Source organism: Dreissena polymorpha, chromosome 8, assembly GCF_020536995.1.
Source record: "Dreissena polymorpha isolate Duluth1 chromosome 8, UMN_Dpol_1.0, whole genome shotgun sequence".
NCBI lineage: Eukaryota > Metazoa > Mollusca > Bivalvia > Myida > Dreissenidae > Dreissena > Dreissena polymorpha.
In genome coordinates, this window is record NC_068362.1 from 88,410,350 (window position 1) to 88,431,062 (window position 20,713).

The following is a 20,713-nucleotide window of genomic DNA, read 5'->3' on the forward strand; positions in this document are numbered from 1 at the left end:
ATTTTTATGCCAAAAGAATACTAAATATGAAAATAGAGCTGTCATTGTTGTTTTCCCATTAAAACATTGCTTTTAATGACATGAATGAAATTGAGATCAGATAAGCGACATTCCTTAGGTTTCTTCAATCGGTGAATAAAAACAGATGTATGTCCATTATAAGCATAACTGAGTCATAGACATGGCAATTCGGTTGCGTTTGAATGGTCTTAACTCGTTAGTCACGACTTAGCTGGGTCAAAATCACACTTGGAAAAAAAAATATGGTTACGACCAAAAACAAATCAATCTCGATTCACTTGCATATAGATGCAATAATCTGCATCTATTAAAATCCTGAAACAGATTTTGTAAATGTCTTTCTTGATAGATCAAATATACTTTAAAAATTTACGTACATATAATATGATAAATGCCATTATCTTAGTAAAGTTTGTTCTTATGAGGAATTATACAATTTATACTTGTTTTCTTACAGTGAGAATAGCAGTCAACATATTACTGACAAAGAGTTTGATATATATTTATGGATCGTAATCTGGTATGAACAATTGTCCACTTTGCGACCAGATTGTGTTTGGTTGGTTGAAAATTGTTGTCGCCTCTGAATTGTACCACGTAACTGTCAGATGAGAGGCGACATGATGAAATACAAAACAGTGAACTAGCTTCAGTATGAAGAGACAACACAATTATCTTTTAGAGGAAACGACTCCTGATTAAATCCGGAACAACAGTTGTCTCTCTTTATTGCTTCATTTAATGTTTGGATGTATACATTCTCAGTTGTTCTGAATTTTGTATTATTTTACATGAATTAAATAGCAATTTAGAAAACTTCACCTTTGTTTGTTTACATTAATTTGTGACGAAACCCATTTAAAAAGAGCAGAATTGTGGTCCTTTACAATTTATATTGGGTGAAAGGTTAAAGTTTACGTAACATTTGGAGACTGAGTTAAAGTTTGGGTTGAATTTGCACAAGATAATCAGATAATGCTGATCACCTGATGTGTACGTTTAATGAGCAGTAGCATGATCAATTATTTTTACAACTAGTCCTAAACTATTTAAACTAAGCTTCTTGCAAGCAAATGTTCTTTATTTTTCGTAGTGCAATGCTGATATCACATGTGTTCATAACTAAATATATTTAAACCTAGTTTTGTAGGAAAGCCATACCATCCTAAGTTTGTGATATTGTTATATCATAACCTAAACCAGTTTATAAGATAACGTGAAAAATAATTCAGATATCAGGTGAACACAATTTAAGACTTAAGATTACATATTTTCTGTATCATCAAAAACCTTTTACTTCACAGAGTGATCTACTTTTGGATCAGAGTTATCAGTCGTTGTACGAGGATCACGTTTGGAAATCCGCAATGAAAATGAGGTTATTTACAGATACAGATAAGTGGTATCAGTTATATCAAATTGAATATATTTATCGTAGGTCAATGTTTAAATCCATGTTTTTTTGCAATCTGTGAAGTAATTTTATGTCTAATTTTAGATGCTCATGTTCTACCTAAATAAATGTTTAATGTACACATGCATTTACAGAATATTTCATTTTAGTAATATCATGACGTTATGTGCGACATTCTGTTGCTTTGTAGATACGGACTGTGTACACGCGTTTGTTAAGTGTTTATGTCCCGAGTTTGATAAATGTAATGTTATTGGACATCAGTACGTTTATCGTTGTTGTCGACAGTCGATTTCATTGAGGTTGTTTTTTTTTTCATTCGTCGAAACACACATGTAGTTTTCTTCAGTGTAAGCAATTTGAATCACCTAGATTTATACATTTAATTGCTGGAACCTTAAAGTACTAAATTTCCTGCAATTACATTCATTTAGTTTATAAATACGTAATTACCCTTTTAATGTCTGGAGTTTTTAAATAAGAGTATCTCTTAAAAAAATGACATTAAATGTAGTTCCACAATTCATACATTTAAACCACATCTAATCGACCTTTGTTATCGCCACTGTCCATTTCCTTCGCATCGTATGCCGCCTTTTCCGTTTCTTTCCCTCTCTTTTATCATTGTTACCACCAAACGAGTGCCCCATGCGTGTGCATAAGCCTTCTAAGATTGCAAGTTGTTCTTCTTTACTTGTAGCATCCATTTCAGCATCGTCGTTGACCTCCGATGCAACATAGCGTGCTTTCAAGGCCTCCAGGTCAACCTGAATTAAGTTATCGTCACATTGCATTATGTACATTTATACACGTTTGTAAAAACATTCCTAAAATTCTTCAAAGTTTTCACAAATACAACAAATGTGAATGCTGTTCATACATAAATGTAGACATTGATGGGTGACCAGTGGTTGGTTCACTGTCTTTTAACGCGCGTATATAACATAATTATAGTATACATATACGAGTACAATGAAACCGACGTTAAAATAATAAGCAACACTTTCAAAACAGATACAATGTAAATATCAATGTTTAACATTATTATTAAATATTTATAAAGGATATTAATTTAGTGTAATAAATTATTAATATCAATAAAGGTAAATTATCCATTGAAGGAAACTACTAGTATAAAGGTATCATTTAATTAACCTTACTGGAATGACCCCGTGTTCATCTATAATTCCATCCTTTTTCATGAGCTCATTCCTGATATCGGTAAGGATATATCCTAGAAGGTTCAGTCCCCTCCACGTTTCTTTGGAATACGCCTGTTCCCAATCCTCAGCGAGGCCTATGCCCCAGATAGGGTCATAGGGGCTAGCTTCCACCAATTCTTTTGGATATGTGCTAACGAGCATTTCCTTCAGTGTTTCATTTTGTGAAAACTGTAAATCAAATGGAAAGCATAAATACGTGTATTTATTATCAATAAGAACGTTCAAGCTCAGAGTTAATTTTGAGAAGTATATGAAACTCGTCATGCAAAATAGTGTGTTGCGCTAAAATGCACTGCAAATGTTCAATATGGTTTTGTTATTGACCTTTATCTACTGGTGATTCGTGTTATAATATACGCATCACCTATTTTATAATCAGTTCAGTCTTATGGGTTAAAATATTGAATATATATGTATTGAACATGATTCCTTGTTATTGGTTTTTCAAAGCGTATGACGACCGAACAATAAATATATGTATTACATGGAGGCAAATCAATTCGATAATATACCTTTGCGATGTTTCCTTCCCTCACTATATCAATCGCTCTTTCTTTCCATATCTTAAAGCTTAAACCTTGGACTTTCCTCCCAATATCCTTCATTTCTTTGGGAACTGTCAGTGCTTGGATTATCTCCATTGCATCTGTGTCACTAAATAGTTCTGGAAAAAAACGTTTGCTGTGTCAGTGACAAAGTTACAATTGCTCGTGGGACGAGTGTATACAAAAGTTGGATCAAGCGTTGCACAAAACCAAGTTTGATCAGGGTTATGCTGCGTTCCCACTTTCACGATTTGCATCACGACATGGTCTTTATCTTGAATGTATCGTGATGAATCTTTAAGACGTCACAAGGTTTTAAACGATCTTGCCGTGGATGTTATCGTGAAAACCATCGATTAATTTGTGAAAAATATCGCAACCATAAACGTATCGTATCATCGCGTGGCGAATTAATTATTAATTAAGGTATGATAATGTATCACCTCGTAAAAGCGCAATACTATGTTGAGTACGATCGAGATAATCGTCTCGGACGGAGACTCAATCGATGACCAGTTTGAAATACTCTCCAGCGAACGTATCTGAATTATATATCAGTAGTGATTTTTCTTCCCCAATTGGGAAAAGTACCTGTACCATACCAATTGGGTATTGGGAAAAATAAGCGCGAAAAACCCTGAAATTGGGAAAATTCACGTCGTGAAATCTTCAAATTGGGAATAGTGTTTTTTATTGCGTGGTATCAATAGCACAAATCAACTCAAATATTGATTTACATTCATTTTGGCTTGACATGTTTAGTGTCATTTTATTTGTTAACTTGCAGATAATGCAATTTTGGGAAAACATGGAAGAAAATTTCCATCCTTTTGTGAATTGTTTAGACGGCCATTGGGAATTTTATAGTTTTTCTTCAATTGTGAAAGTACCTTTTACGGGTACTTCAGAAAAAAGGGGAAACATCGCTGATCAGACTGTGTAAGATCGTGGCTCCAGTAATTGTCAAGTCACGAACAGATCGCAATCAATCGCACATTAACGCATCATAATGCACGGGAACGCATCACGTTGTATCAATGCTGTAAATCACTGAGAAAGATCACGTTCAGTCACGTCTGTCAAATTGTGTCGTTCGTTAAGTATCGCATGACAGTGGACATCTAGCGTAATGCCACGTTCCCACTCTCATGATCTGTGCCACGATTATAATATCGTGGTCTTAATTGTTAACCAGTGGTGATGAACCTAAAGTATTTGATCTGGTCTTAATTGATGTCATTCGTGACAGTCGTCGTAAGCGTAATAGATTTCGGATTACCGTTTCAAACCTTATTAGATCGTTTTGTATCGAAACAAGGAACTAAAAATATGTTCGATTCGTATTAGTAACTCATTGTTATTGCAGGCGACATGCAGAAAACACTTACATTCTGTTACGATCCGTTGCGATCTGAAGAATAAATGAAGTCGATAGTATTTATGTTGTTGTTGTTTTTTTAATCATGAACATATTGCAAATGATAGACAAGCATCGCATATATCGTATCGGATCCTAAATTCTCAGAGAAATACCGTGATCAGTTACGAATTAATGGTTAAGCGTGGCGTGTGTTGCATTGCTCGACAGTGGTAACTTAGCATGAAAGCATTCATAATATTACATTCATATACCGACGTTATTTCGGTATATAAAGGACACATACAGTTTCATTTTCCTGAAAACTATTTCAGTATAAAACATGCTTTTTAAAGAAACATTATGAAAAGATTCATGTAAAAACATCAAAAACACATGTGGGAAAATCACCATCTCATGCATATAATTACTTTGCATAGAATAAAATAACTAGGCTAGGTAAACATGCGAAGTTCTAACTACCACCTATCAACAACTCAATGACAAGAAAGCCTACCTGCTTTTTTAAACATCATGTATTGTTCTGCACAAGTAAATGTGAAGTCTATTCCATCTATTCTAAATTGTGAAGGGTACCACTGACTAAACACGCTCTTTTTATTCCAGAAATATTCAAAATCTTCATAAGCCTTTTTCCGTTTTTCTCTGAATGCACTGCTCATGCTTGAACCCGGTCAATTTGATCTATGCCCCTGACGACCTTCGCCATGCCAACTATTTCTTCCTCTTCCTCCTCCTCTTCCACCACCTTCTCTTTCTCCTACCCTACTTCCTCTTTTTTGTGTACATTCATAATTATCAATACATATTTTGTCTTCTGGAACCTTAGGAGAACCACAAAATGCGCCACTCGTGATGCCAATGGAGTGTTCCGCTTGTTGTTTATTTTCTTCCTTGTCGATGATGACATTTGCTGATCCAGGGTCTGTGTTCTCTTGCATTCCCATCGCATCGTCACTTTTGGATGTGGGCATGCTTATAATAGTATTCCCGTCATTTTCTGAGAACGATGATGTCGGCATATTGTATTGCACATTTAAAAGTGGTGTTGATTCATCCGATGTATTAGTAAATTGTATTGCGTTTTCACGATCCATAGCTGCGTAGTTGGAAATTTAGAGAGGTGTACACTTAGTTATATGAACTGTACGTTTTCTTCTGTATTTACTTTATTGTCCAGGCATATCAGATACTTATTGTTGTTGTCCTGTATGAAGTCCCATTCAGAAGTAGTATTGGTTTCAGATTATTCTCTAGATATTCAATTTCTTGTCCAATTTGATTTTTATATTAATCTTAAACTTCAAAGTGTGTTTTCTTATACCTATTCCAATGCAATGCACATATTCTTTTGATTAAAATTAAATCGCCGATCTACTTAACGTAACAGTTTAGTGAACATAGACTATTCAATTAAATAATAACTTAAGTTTTGTTTACAATAAATCGATCTGCCCCACCTACTTTCGTTTTCAAATGGAAACAAGTCTACTTTCGATTTGCTTTCGTGTTCAATTCGAAACAAGTCTTCTTTCGATTTCCGTGCATTAAACGTTGCAATGATGTTTCCGACTATAGGTGTGAATTCGTGTCATTTAATAGATGAATTCATGTCATTTAACTGATTTGTCACATATTGTTTTCATTTTATTAGTTTATAAATGTAATCGGTACTGAAGAGAACCAGTGTAATACAACAAGTAAAAAGCAAATAAAATGCCCCCCCCCCCCTCTTGACTCGAACATGTGATCCTGTTCATTAAAAAGCTAACGCCTTTTCCACTCGACCTTCGGGTTAATACATTAAGCCGAGCATTGCGTACTTTATATAAGGAATATAAAGGATCATTGTCACAAAATATAACAAAAGATATATCCCCCAAGTTATTCAAACGTTTCTAATCGGTAACGTTTTGTACTTTTGCCAATTTCTTTAGATGATTACGTCATTAGTGTTGATTCGCTCCCTGATATGCAGTGTCTCTTTTTCAATCTGTAACAAAACAATTTAAATGTCACTTAATATATGAACATTTTATTTTATTTTAACTCACATGCGCGCACATGCCACTCTTGTACTCGCATGCAAATGTAATACATATACATCTCTCAGTATGTAACCTTCAGTGATTAACAGCTTTCAGATAACAAATTTCTACATTCGCACATATATCATGATATAAAGAGAGGATAACGAAAACTGCACATAACGCTGTAGTTAAGTCAAAACAGGACAAGTATTGGTGTACAGGAGATATTTTAGCAGAAGTTTAATTCTTCGGTTATTAAATCGAACGAGAATCGACCGGCTTAATTTATTTCTACAAAATGGTAAGAGCCATGCGTTACTTTATAAAGGACTTAGTGCTTTGCTTTATTTTAATTTGTGATTCAAATATATGTAGCATGTTTTTGTCCAACTGGTACAACTTGTATGTTCACATATACAATGCCTCAATTGGCGTCGATCATGTGTCCACTTGTACTTTAGCATTCAGTAACGCATGCGTGCTTGTGTGTGCATTTCGAAGATGATTATGTCCTACTACGCCTAAGGCTGCATTATGTGTGGACCCGGTCTGTGGCAAGAACTCTACTAAATTAACTTTCTAGACTCGCGAACGTTTGGATGAATTTTGAATTTTAGATTCAAGTTGAAGTTTTTTTCTTAGTTGTAACTCAAAGATTTTTAATTTTAATGTGGTCTTATGGTGTGGGAAATGTAGAGTACCCGGAAGAAACCACGCCTGTCCGGTATGGTGACCATCAAAATGGTAAGACTCGTGCTTTATTTTGTAAAGTAGTATCTGTATTCTACACATCATACTCTGTTTTACTTTACTTTGTTTAATTGGGGGTTCAAATATATGTAGCATGTTTTGTCTACCTTGAACACCTAGAATACCTGGTATTTTCGCATAGCCAATGCCACATTTAACGGCATGTGCTCATATGTACTTGAAGCATTTCAGTCTAGTAAGGCCTGGTCTGTCATTAATCTGTCAAACGTCATTCGAACGTGGTTTAACTAGTGATCATTTGCACTGACGTCCAATCGTTTATCACCATGAATAAGTGATTTACTGAAAATATACTCTTTTTTAAAATACTTAAATATCTTATAAGACGGAATCACGGAAACAGAGTATTTCCCCTAGGGCCCTATGTCATTTTGACCACAAACTCGCGTTAAATTTATACTTTTTAAGGAAGATGATGTGCACGGGTGACCGGTTCAGGCTCAAACGGCCGCTGGTGCAGTGTTTTCCGGACATAACAATATAGTTGGAAATTCGGATTTTTTTCTTACTTTGTAGAATCTGAGCATCCTTCACGAGTCATCATTTGCTTCTTGATATCCTAATTATAACTTAAATAGTTTAAATCAGACACGTAGATTACAATATATCTGTTTAAATTGATCTATATTTTTAGGCAAATCGAAAAGATTTCAAATAGCCTGTCTGTCTATCCGTAGTATCGGCCCTCTTAATGAATACATAGAATTTTGGAAGTGAAAAAATGCAAAAACACGCGTATGATAAAATGTCAATCTATAGTTAGATGTGTATTATTGGCCATAACAATGAAAACTGCATTTAAATCGGCAATATTTTGACAAAATACTGGCTAGACTAAGCACCTTTAGTAATATGTATTCATAAACAAACTAACATAAGTGTATGTTACGTAATTTAAATTCCATATCATCTCCCTGGAATAAACACGACCTTCTTACCAATCAAAACCGGAAATCATGAAAATGATCGTCGTAATAGTCATGAATAACTAAATAAATTACAACTTTTAACAATTTAAAACAAATTAACTTCCCGGACAAAAACCCTCCTGTCAGTTTTATAGGGGCCAGACATAAACCCTCCCATGAAAAAAGGGGTCGGACAAAAACCCTTCCACGATACGGGGGCGGAAAAAAAGCCCTCCCGTGAAATCTGAGCCACGAATTCAATTTTTCAGATTAATGAATGCAACATTGTGTGAAGCAATTACATTCGTAGGTGTTTAAGTGCTTTTAATTGTTTATGTGATTAAACTAATAAAAAACTTAAAGTTTCAGATTCACAGTTTGATATTTTGAGTAAAGTTTTCGGATTCATGAATGCAACACTTGTGGGTGTTTAATTGCTTTCACGGGAGGGCTTTTGCCCGCAGTTGCAGATTCACAGTTTGATATTTTGATATACATTATTGTATGCCATTAACTAGTTCATTGTTATCATTAGCGGATTAGTCGGCCTGAATAACCGTTAGCGACTACAGGTAATGCTGTTACAATTTATGTGCTATCGATCTTTTGAATCATTGACAGATTTGACAAGTTAAACAAGGCATGTTTTATTTTTGGACAATATGCATTTAAATATTGTCTGCAGAAATGCAATTGAAAACGTTACAGTCAAATACAAATTAAATAATTAATTCAGACAATTTAGTTACATGCAAACGCATTGTTAATTGTTAGCAGAATTTCACTTTCATTTTCGCAAGGTTTTCAGAAAGTTCCCGAGAAGCACGTTTTTGTATGAATGCGAGTATGACTGTATGACGCGATTAAACGTTGCTCTGTATCGTATGGCATTCAATCTAAATTTAAATTCATTTTCTTCTTTCAATTTACACCCCTGAAAACGCAATACACACAATGGTAAATTTTTCGGATTAATGAATGCAACACTGTGTGAAACAATTACATTTGTCAGTGTTTAATTGCTTTCACGGGAGGGCTTTTGTCCACCCCCGTTTTTTCATGGAAGGGTTTTTGTCCGTCCCCGTTTTTTCATGTGAGGGTTTTTGTCCGCCCCTATGAAAATTACATTGATCGGTGCTATATAAACGTGATATTTTTCTGTTTCACTTGTCAAAATTTTAAGGTCAAGTTAACGCCCAGTAAAAGCGTTCTGTGCACTAAATAGTGGGTAAAATGCTAGAACCATTTATATCTAGAACACATTTATATTTTATGCTACAAATGATTTAAATCATGCACATGAATTGATTACTATTTTCTTAATATTATGTTCCCTTGAAGCAGCCAAAATGTGGTGACATGCAGACTGCTGATTAAATTTCCTGTTATTTAATAGACTTGTTGAATGGACTGCTATAAAATAGACTTGTTAAATATTTGTGCTGTTATGAAATAAACTTATAAACCCATTCCCACTCAGAAGCAACGTGAAAATGGCTTTGTGCAAACAGCATAAAACCAGAACAGCCTACGAGTAACTCACAGTCTGTTCAGGTTTTATGCTGTTTGCTGCTCATAAGCAAATAAGGGTTGGAAATGAAGACATTACAACTTGAATCTAGTAAGAAAGGTATTCAATTAATAATTTTTCTTAAGGACTACAAATGCTTCGTATTTAAGTGGTAATGGGTTAAATGTGCTGTTATTAGATAAAATCATTTAACATACAGTAGAATGATAGTATTTGATTGTAATACAATACTATTATTATAACAAAATAATCTGTTCCCCATTGGGCCCACTTTGGGGACAACTTTTTGAATTTGGCAAAAGTAAGTGGCAACAAATTTTTGAAGCCCAGAGGGACCCTAGAATGCTGTTGCTGTTCAGAAAGTATTTGACATAAACTGTGGTCTGTCTTGAAAACAGTGTTAAATTCTCTAGTAAAATTTGTGTAAATTAGCTTTGTTTAATTTGCATTAACTTGTTTTTTAATCCTATTGTGTGCTGCATTGTTATTTCATTATTGGTTCACTATCATTATAGAACATCACTATTGTTTAAGAAAAAAGCTTTGCATCGTTACGAGCATAAATATATTGCTTTCAAATAGTTCATTATTTTAAATTATAATCGGAAAAAAATGTCAGCGTACAAAAGTCTGTGATATGTTGACCAACATATAGTTCTTGAAAGTTCTTTCCATCACAGCGCATTCAATCTACCTTTATATACTCACTGAGAAAACTTTCAAAGAACTTGGGAAGAAATAATGCAGCTTTTAAAAAGTTAATGCCTCTCTTCAGGGAACTCCATTCAGCTAAATGATCATGCGAGTTAAATATATATATATTATACATGTTGAAATGTTCATAGAATAATAAATGAATTATAATTGATTGTTTTTCCTGATCTAAAAATAAAGAATTATAGTATTTAATGCAATATAAAAGTGTGTAGAGTATTAAAACAAGAGCATCGCATAACGGGTGCCAACGCTCGGCTGAAGGTGCAGTATTGAATAAATGAAAGCTTGTAAGAATTAATTTTTTTTTGAGGTAACAGTGACCTTGACCGTGTGACTCAAAAATGGGTGTGGCGTGAAGAAGGTGCATCTACATATGAAGTTTCAAAATTGTTTCAAAGTTGTAGGTCAATGTTAGAGCCAATGTTAAGGTTTTAGCACGGATGGCAGAAAGACACGACACAACGAGCTGGCTATGACAATACCTCGGGTTTTCTCCGAAAACATCCGAGCAAAAAAACTAGTAGTAATTGCATGCCCCTCATAATAATAATTATTACTATTATTATTATCATTATTATTTAAAAGTATTAATAAATAAATAGGATTAAATTATTCTTTGTAAATAATTATATCATTTTAAAAACATAGTTTCAAATTTTAGTATTTAACCCTTTGTCAATACAATATTATTTATAAATTTTAATTTATACAAGGTTTAGTTATAAATATAATTTTATGTAAATTTTAAGTATGGTACACAATCTAAGTACACCAAGTTGTAAACAATCTTAAAGCCTTGCAGGAAGTTTACTTTTAATGATTATGACCATCAGCATAGAAGACCCATGTGAGTAGTTTATTGGTAAAGGATAATCAACCCCATCATTTCAAAAGTAATCAACTGTATTGTATTCAATATTAACACTGGACATATATACAAAATCATATAAATTGCACAACTTTCATAATATACAGATATATTATATGTATTAATTAACACAAACAACATTAACTACAGTTACATACAAAATACTTTACATATTGCGCCTTTCCTGACAGCATTTTTTAAAGCTTATTACTATCAATAATAAAAGTACACATACATCATTTGACCCCAGTGGAATTTAACCCCAAGGGCACGATTTAAATAACTTTCTACAGTACGCTTGTTTGATATCACATACCACATATCAAGGCTGTTCAGGTCTTATGATTTAATAGATTAAGAATTCTTAGAATCATGTTTCTTTGAAACGCTATATATCATGTGAACCCCAGATGGTGGCCAGTTTTTACTATAGGACATGATCTGAACAAATTTGGTAGAGAAACAATATAACCTGCAAAATGCCAAACGTCTGGGCTTTGTAGTTTACGAAAAGATATGACCCACAAGTTATGATTTAAACAAATCTTTGCAGAGCATAACCATTTTACACACTTAACATTAAACCTCTTACAGAGATATTTTAAGTTTTTAAATAAATTAATCTATATTAATTATGTGTCCATTCGAACACAACCAGTTTAACCGCATTGGAATGACTTAAACAAACTTATTAGAGGACCACTATACAATGTTTTACAAACATTATTAAACCCGTGATTATTGCCCCTTAAGAGAAGATTTGTAAAGCTAATTATTGTATAAATCATACATCAATCATGTGATCCATGGGGATTGGCATCTTTTGACAACAGGGACATGAATTTAACAAAGTAGAGAGGCACAATTTAGTCATAAAAGTAATTCATAAGTAAAGATTTTTATATTGGAGTTCAGTTGTATGATACTTTTTTATTTCAGTTGGAAAGTCTTTGGCAATTCTGCTATCTGCTTTATTAGAATTAAGATTACTGGATGTATTTGTGGAAAATTTGAAAACACTTCCAGAGTGAGGATCCCATCTAAACTGGGAACTCTAGGTTGCAATGTGGACAATGCATGTGCAATGTGGACAACGCATGTATATGTATTATACACAATTGCAGCATTTAATTATTTTAAAGTTCAAAACATTACTTAAGAAACTTAAATGAGGGCTCTTAAAGGTTTCTCCTTAACTTCTTTAATAACTAGACTACTGGTCTAGTAACTTGAAAAATTTACAAGACCAGACCAAACTAGATGAACTATTTGAATGAAAATTAGACTGATTTGAATGATACAAAATAAGAATGAATGGTTTCTCTAAATTTTAGATGAACACAATTTCAAGAACCATAAATATTATGAAATGGCATTGAGAACCTATCAACTACCAGTACTTGGAAACACAAAACTTAAATTGTACTTATGCAAATATGAAATTCTTACCAAGTCAGTAAGTACATGTACAAATCATGTACTTACTAAAAGATGTGTGAAATTGTTAAATGTTAAAACACATCATTTTTAAAAGGTACATATTTTTCCAATTTTTCTTTTCATGTTTGTATTCTTGTAACTGGTTGTACACTTTGTTCTTTGTAATTTATTTTCCTCCTAATATTGTTTCTTTTGTGTTGTATTCATCAGGTTTGGTTTGAGATTGTCTTGTTTTGGGTGCAGTTACAATAAAAAATTATCTCTGTTTTTGCATTGTCATGCTCGAAATTTCCGTGTTGCATGTCTTCTTTTGGATTAACTCTCTCAATAGGGACATGTTTGCATCAAACGGTGATATTCCGGCTTTTCTGAAACCTTCCTGGATTGTGACTGGTGTCATTGACTCTAAGTATGCTTTCCCTGATAACTCTGCAATTTTATACTTCGTTATTATTCTACCCTTTGTTAAAGTTTCTTTTTCCATATATAATTTGCACTCCCTATGGAAAGCGGTCTTAAATGGCCCAAAGCATGCTATGTCTAACGGTTGAAGAGCATGTGGGCTGTGTGGTGGGAGTACAAAAAGGATCAGATGGTGCTCTTTGGCCCACTGTACAACGTCAAGCGACACATGTGATGAATGACCATCATAAATCAACAAGATGGGTTCAGTGTTGTCACTAGATCCCCTTTGTACAAATTTCAAGAAGTGTTCATTGAGGTACTTCATGAAAACCTCACTATTCACACACCCAGAGTCTGACATTGTGTAGGCTGAACCAGCTGTTGCGTTATTCATGAAGTTGTCGTTTGTCTCACTATGTTTCCCTTCAAATACATAGTAGGGTGGTAGAGCAGTACCTGCTGCATTTACACAGGCTACTATGGCAATGGTGCCTGTATTTGGAAATGTAACTGATATTATTTTACTAGTCGAAATTTTTGTAATTACTGGTCTCAGTTGAATTCCGGTCTCATCAAGGTTGTAGATCAGATGTGGTTTTGACTTGAGATTATACTTTTCAAGAACAGCATTCAAATCAGAATAGTAATCGTCAATGTTTTCTTGGGTCATTGCTGCTGCCGGAGTGGATGATAGGGCCCTTGGTTTGATGACCTTCAGTCTGTGATCCCATCTTTTCAGGAAGGCGTAGTACCAGAAATTACTCAGCTTGTCATCTGAATTACGCCTACCAAGCTTTACAGCAAGTTCAATGGCAAGAACATTCACTTTTGCGCGATTCACAACATACCCAACCTGGGCCAGGGATTCAAGATGGTTTACCAGCTGCTCCTCTTTGTCCAATGTGAACAACGAATCCTTTCCCCACTTTGCTCTTAGATTCACTTTGTTCAGAACTCTGTCCCTTAATGTTTGTTTTGGAACACCAAATGTCACAGCCGCCCTGTCTACTGGCATGTGATCTTCCTTAACAGCTTTATAAGCTGCCATCATCATTTCAAATGTATACTGATTCATGTTTTTCATTTTTATAGGTTTTTTCTGAAAAATATAATAAAACACAATGTTTAATTTTATGGGACGCATAAACTCTAGTTATGCTACGGTGACCTATTATTAAGTGAGACCTAATATCGACATTTTTGTTTACATCAGGAACATAACTCTCGTTAAGATGTCTAACACATGCGCTCAAAGAATTTTGTTTAAGTTCAAATACTACGATTGAAAATAATTAATTCAACCATAAAATCTAACATCCACAAAAACAATCCAAATTTACCCATATTCTATACATTTTACTGGTGACTGGTGCTCTTCATTAACTTTTTACGTTAATTGAAAAGTGAAGCAGAGGACTTAAATAGTGTGAACACATTTATTTTCAAAAAAAATACTTTCACCTACTCCAGATTTTCAGACAATGTTGCATAAAATCATTATAGATTCTAACATAAGAACTGTGCTGACATATTATGTCAATAGATACATGTATACGCATGTTAAGTGGGAATACCCCCATCTCGTTTGGACATGTATGATTTCAAATCTTTTAATAGTAATATATATGCTGAAATAAATTTGAACAAAATGGCAAACGTTTGTGTTTACGAAATTCTTGGTAATTTGTAAGGGCCCATGTTGCTTTAAAAATAATAATCAATAGAACTTGTTAAATTGTAAACAGAAGTTATAAAACAAGAGCACCGCCTTGCGGGTGCAGACCGCTCATCTTTTTTTCTTTTTAAAGGTGAAGGGAGGGACCTATCTCAATACTTCAATCAAAAAAGATGGAGGTGTGGGGTGGAGAGGGGTGTTTAGTGTGGGGGTGTGGTCATTCATTACATTATCTTCCAAAAATAAGAAATAAAAATGCAAAAAAAAATACAAATTTTTTTTTTTTTGGGGGGGGGGGATTCTTGGGTAGGATAGTTGGACGGTCTTTCAAAAAAAAAAAAATAATTAAAATAAATATTTTTGTTTTTTAACCATGTTTCAAACAAACAAAACAACATTTTTTTTGGGGGGGGGGGGGGTCGGGGGTATAGTGTGAGGGTGTGAGGGTCATTTATAAGATGGTCTTTAAAAAAAATATGAAAAAATAAAAATTACTTTTTTTAGAGGGGGGGGATTCTGGGGTTTGGGTGAAGTCTATTGTAGTTTGTCAGGTAAGAGTTGTTTTGTCAAAGTATCAATCAAATCTGATCATAAATAACGAAGTCATGGCAATTTTAGCAAAATTTAATTATTTGACCTCGAGAGTCAAGGTCATTCAAAGGTCAAGGTAAAATTCAACTTGCCAGGTACAGTACTGGTACCCTCATGATAGTATAAAAGTATTTGAAGTTTGAAAGCAATAGCCTTGATACTTCAGAAGTAAAGTGGATGTAAACACAAAATTTAACCATATAATCAAAGTTACTAAGTCAAAAAAGGGCCATAATTCCGTCAAAATGACAACCAGAGTTATGCAACTTGTCCTGTACAGTCCCCTTATGATAGTTTGCGAGTGTTCCAAGTCTGAAAGCAATAGCTATGATACTTTAGGAATAAAGTGGACATAAACACAAAACTTATCCAAATTTTCAATTTTCTAAGTATAAAAAGGGCACATAATTCTGTCAAAATGCCAGTCAGAGTTACATAACTTTGCCTGCACAGTCCCCTTATGATAGTTAGTAAGTTTTGCAAGTATGAAAGCAATAGCTTTCATACTTAAGGAATAAAATGGACCTAAACACAAAACTTAACCAAAATTTTCAATTTTATAAGTATAAAAAGGGCACATAATTCTGTCAAAATGCACGCCAGAGTTATCTAACTTTGCCTGCCCAGTCCCCTCATGATAGTAAGTAAGTGTACCAAGTCTGAATACAATAGCATTGACACTTTATGAGAAAAGTGGACCTAAACGCAAAACTTAACCGGACGCCGACGCCAAGGTGACAATAGCTCATAATTTAAAAAAAAAAATAGATGAGCTAAAAATGGCTGTGTTTGGAAATATAGACTTAAATTGTCCACCCTGTTTTGAAAATCAACTGCCGACTTCAACATAATGAAACCCTTAATTGTGGTCTGCTTTGTTGGCAGATTGTTTGTTTTATACTACTTTTAAAAGAGTGCTATAATTTGTTTGGTTTAAAAAAACAAAACGCTCTAAAGAATTTAACATATAATTATAAGTGAAACAAGAGCTGTCTCCATTGGAAGACATATGCCCCTAAAAAACACTTTTTCGAAACCTAAACGCAGATTTCGAAACCTAAATGCGGACCTTAAGTCAAGGTCAAAGGGCTCATTATTTTTGTGCGTATGGAAAGGCCTTGTCCATATACACATGAATACCAAATATGAAGGTTACATCTGAAGCGACATAGAAATTACGAGCATTTTTCGAAACCTAAACGCAAAAGTGTGACAGACAAACGGACAGTGCACTATATGCCCACCTTCAAGGGCATAAAAAAAGATAATACATTTGATCTAAAACTAAAAAATGAGAGTGTGATTTGTTAGAAAAGTCATAGAATACTAGCAAAGAATTATTTCAAATCATATTCATGTTTAAAATACAATTCGAGACCAACAAAATAAATCTGTCTTTTATCATGAATGCATCGAAATAGCCTTTGCAGAAAGTAAAGTAACATTAAATGATGATAATGGGAGTGTAATGTTTTATAGGCCTTCAGACAGATGAGCACAATCTATTTATCAAGTTAGAGAATTACATTTGACAACTCAGAGTGCTTTTTGGGTTAAAATTTGGGGCCATAATTTGGTCCTATTCCAATTGTCAAAAAGTTAATTATCGCCCAAATGATTGCCTAAAATTCCCTATAGTTTTACCCCAAAAAAGAATCAATTAAATGCAAAATTAAGTTAATTCCCCTATGCAGCTAAATGTGATGTACCTTGGTAAATATAATATTGAACCCGTTTATTCCCAATTCTAAAGCAAAAATAAAATACATACATTTGCCAATTTCATTCACAACAACACTATTTTACTAATCTAAATGGCCCCCGCCCCAATCCCGAATTGGTGAAAAAAAACAACCTGCAACTTACACCTGGAGAACTTTGGCAAGTTGTCCTTCACTCAGAGAATTGAAGTGTGCTGCTGATGGACTACTGGTTACATCAATTGCTCCATCCTTTGTCTCAGGCTCATACACACTCAATACAAGACCTTTGTTCTGCAAAAACAGACAGGTTTGTAATAGTTTATAAACACAAATACAAAAACAATTAAACTTCTGGTGACAGATGTGTACATTTTAAAATATTTTACAACTTTGCCAATAAAACTTTTTCAGTAATTACTATTTACAGTGGAGCCAATTATGGTTTAAATGCATGTGCTAAAATATACCAATTGAAACACACACATTTGGTAATTGGGTAACATAAATTTTTTACAACATTAATGAAACAGACATCGATTTAGCAGATTGCAAAAAAATCACATGAAGTACATGTACCATAAGTGATTGCTAGGATATTGATTAGTAAACAAGTCCAAAGTCGTTATCCATGGGTAACGTCACATGGATTTAAATCTAAAGTTATAACTGAATAGTCGGATTTGTAGCTAGCTTTAATTACAGATTGTGTTGTGTGTTGCACAAGATTGCTAGTGAAAAGGAAAATATTTAGTCTGGCCTGCTGAAGAGTATTTGGTTTTCTCCATGTATATAGGTTAACATCACCATTGATTAATCTGAAAGTATCTATCAAGCTTCTTTCATTTATAATAGTAGATAAAAATTCTCTTGACTTTTTGTTGTAATCCAGATTTTCATAATTGGAATAGTTTAATTTATTATCTTGTACAAGATTAAAATCCCCACATATGATATTGGTGTCGTTTCCAAATATGTCTATTTTAGAAAAAAGCTCATCATAAAAATTTGGTTTGTCATTATTGGGTCCGTATTTAGTACATAGAGTCAATCTTTTTGTATCAAATGTTAAATCTAAAAGTAAATAATTTCCAGATTTATCTGTTTATCATGAATGGTTACAGCTGTATTCTTTTTAAACAAAATACAGACTTCTCTAGAGTTGGAAGTACCATGACTGAAATAGCATTCCCCATCCCACTGCATAGATACCTGTTTTTCTGTTGATGGGGTGACTTGACAATCTTGTAAACAATATGAATTTGCTTTTTGCTTTTTCAAAAAGTTAAATACATTGTTACGTTTTTTACAGTCGTTAAGGCCACGGCAGTTGTAAGATAAAATCTTAAAGTCAACCATCAGTATAGATTTTAAAGTTTAAATTATTCTTTTGAAACATCATTCAAAATAACCCAATTTCCAATAAACTCATAAGATTACGTCTTGTTTTTATCTTAATGTTTAAAATATGTACATGAAATGCAAAAGGTTTGTTCATTACACTGGTGCCCACAACTGCAATTGAGTGAAACATTTACAACAAATGAAAAAAGAATAGCGTGCTGTTTTTTTAACCAAATACTAAGTTTTAAAATGTGAATGTCAAACGCACACACACACACACACACGCACAAAAGCTAGCTCTTGAGCATTGCAAACATATGTTAAAATATTCTGTTAATTAAAGTAATTGAAGCAATAGTAAGTTGTGTAATGCATGTTGTTTTTACATTAGATCTCTTGAGAACTGCAAAAAATCTAAAAAACAAACTATGTTAGTTTAAAGCATTGACACATTACACAAATGTCAAATTTGTTAGCATTGCAAAGTTTTAACAGATTTTTTCCATTAAGTGGAGAAATAAACTATACAAACATAGTTACTTATTATATTTTCCTATTTTTGTGAAAGCAGCATATATATTCTCTACAGGATTTGTTTAGTGGTTATATGTAATTAATTTACAAGTAAAGTGTTAAGCCATGCCATTTAATTAAGCACATAATTATGAAAACATTCATACATGTTAGATCAATATACAAGTTATGTACATGTGTGCAGTACAAAATGTAGCTGGATCAGATAAATGGGTCAGTTTTAAAGAAAATAAACAACCTTTACTTAAAGATTAACTGTCTGCATATACTGAACTACTGGAGTGTGATGGTATAATGCAAAATCCTTTTCCAAAAATAGATTTGAACAGCAGTTAACTAGCCATGCAATTTTAAGCTATTTGTTCAGTTAGAAATTTTAAACATACAAAAACAGACTTGATTATATTTTGACAATAGTTCTCATGAAACGAAAAAAATATTATTTGACATTATTTTAAGGATAAGCCCTTAATACTTAATACTACAGTTGATCTCAATACACAAATAATGTAATAATACTGCAATCAAGTAGTCTTTCAATTAAAAGCTGTTTATCAATTTGCATCTAGATATTTTAACAATACAAAACAGTAACATAAAAACACTTAAGTTTCGACAATATTTTTAAGTTAAAAATAATTATATTATTTGACAATATTTTTAAGGATAAGCCCTACATAATACAGTTTATCTTAACATATAATTAGTGGGAAAATAAGTATTGTCTAAATCACAAATGTCCTGGAATGTCCACACTTTATAAATGAAGATATTGTTCATTTTTTACGATTTTCCCGGTATTCACTTATGCCACTGTTAATATTGTCATGAATGTCGAACTTGATGCGCTCTTGATTCTTGGTGAGCGCAAACACGGAGCCGTTGAAAAACCAAGTGGTCTCTATGGCTGTATGTAGGGACAGTCTATCCATCAAGGCACTGTTGAGAGCCGTGACATCGTCAACCAGTCTGTGCCCTGCTGCCTTCATTTCCTTCCTCTTCCGCATGATTGTTTTCTCATTGTTGGACTTCAGCTTCAGATGCACAGGTCTGGTTTGTCCTTTCTTACTTGAATTCTATGAATTGCAATTATGTGGTCGCTCTGAAGCTTGACTCTTTTATCCTGCAGTAGACCCATGACTTTTGAAGTAAGGTTCTCAATAGATTCCTGCTTATCTTCTTGAATGTCCATTATCTTAACATTATTTTTCCGCGAATACTGCTCGTTATGATTTGAGCGTTTAATAGCGTCATCGCATTCTTGTGCATTTTCATTTATTTGTGTTTTAATATTTTCAATGCTTTGTTTACAATCATTTTTTATTGAAGAAATAGTTTCCTTGAAAGTTTCATTTTCGAACTCAAGACCCTTGATGTGTTCATTTAGGTCTTTTACTTTATCTTCCACTTGCTTTTTAACAGATTGCTGTATCTTTTCTTCCATTTCTTTAGCTAAGTCATGTTGTAATTGAGCTAATCGTACTTCGTTGCGCTTTTCTGACTCAGAAAGGATGGAGGACAGGGTGTTGGTAATAAGGCTTTCGAGTTCTTCCCTTTTTAAATAGATTCATTTCAATGGTAAAGTATGTGAGAGATTGCTCCATGGACTCAAGTTGTT

General features: G+C 33.5%; 3 protein-coding genes across 5 annotated transcripts in view; 1 reads left to right on the forward strand and 2 right to left on the reverse strand.

Moving 5' to 3' along the window:
• Positions 1–732: 732 nt before the first annotated feature.
• Positions 733–6,583, reverse strand: LOC127841545 (N-glycosidase Npun_R5314-like). The gene is made up of 4 exons (XM_052370435.1): positions 5,078–6,583; positions 3,171–3,322; positions 2,596–2,826; positions 733–2,202 (listed from the first exon to the last, which is right to left on the reverse strand). The coding sequence occupies exons 1-4, from the start codon at positions 5,241–5,243 to the stop codon at positions 1,978–1,980; spliced, it is 774 nt and encodes a 257-aa protein (XP_052226395.1). The 5' UTR covers positions 5,244–6,583; the 3' UTR covers positions 733–1,977.
• A 128-nt stretch (positions 6,584–6,711) lies between these two features.
• Positions 6,712–20,713, forward strand: part of LOC127841544 (interaptin-like) — a 31,855-nt gene continuing 17,853 nt past the window's right edge. For 2 of the 3 annotated variants that reach the window (XM_052370432.1, XM_052370434.1), the window contains exon 1: positions 6,712–6,912. The gene's annotated coding sequence lies outside the window, so the exon portion shown is untranslated. Of the gene's footprint in view, positions 6,913–7,145; positions 7,356–20,713 lie in introns of those variants that run through there. The other variant, XM_052370433.1, reaches the window with a different exon arrangement.
• On the reverse strand, positions 13,103–14,299 carry LOC127840717 (uncharacterized). Its single transcript, XM_052369133.1, has one exon. It carries the CDS (start codon positions 14,297–14,299, stop codon positions 13,103–13,105), a length of 1,197 nt encoding a protein of 398 aa, XP_052225093.1.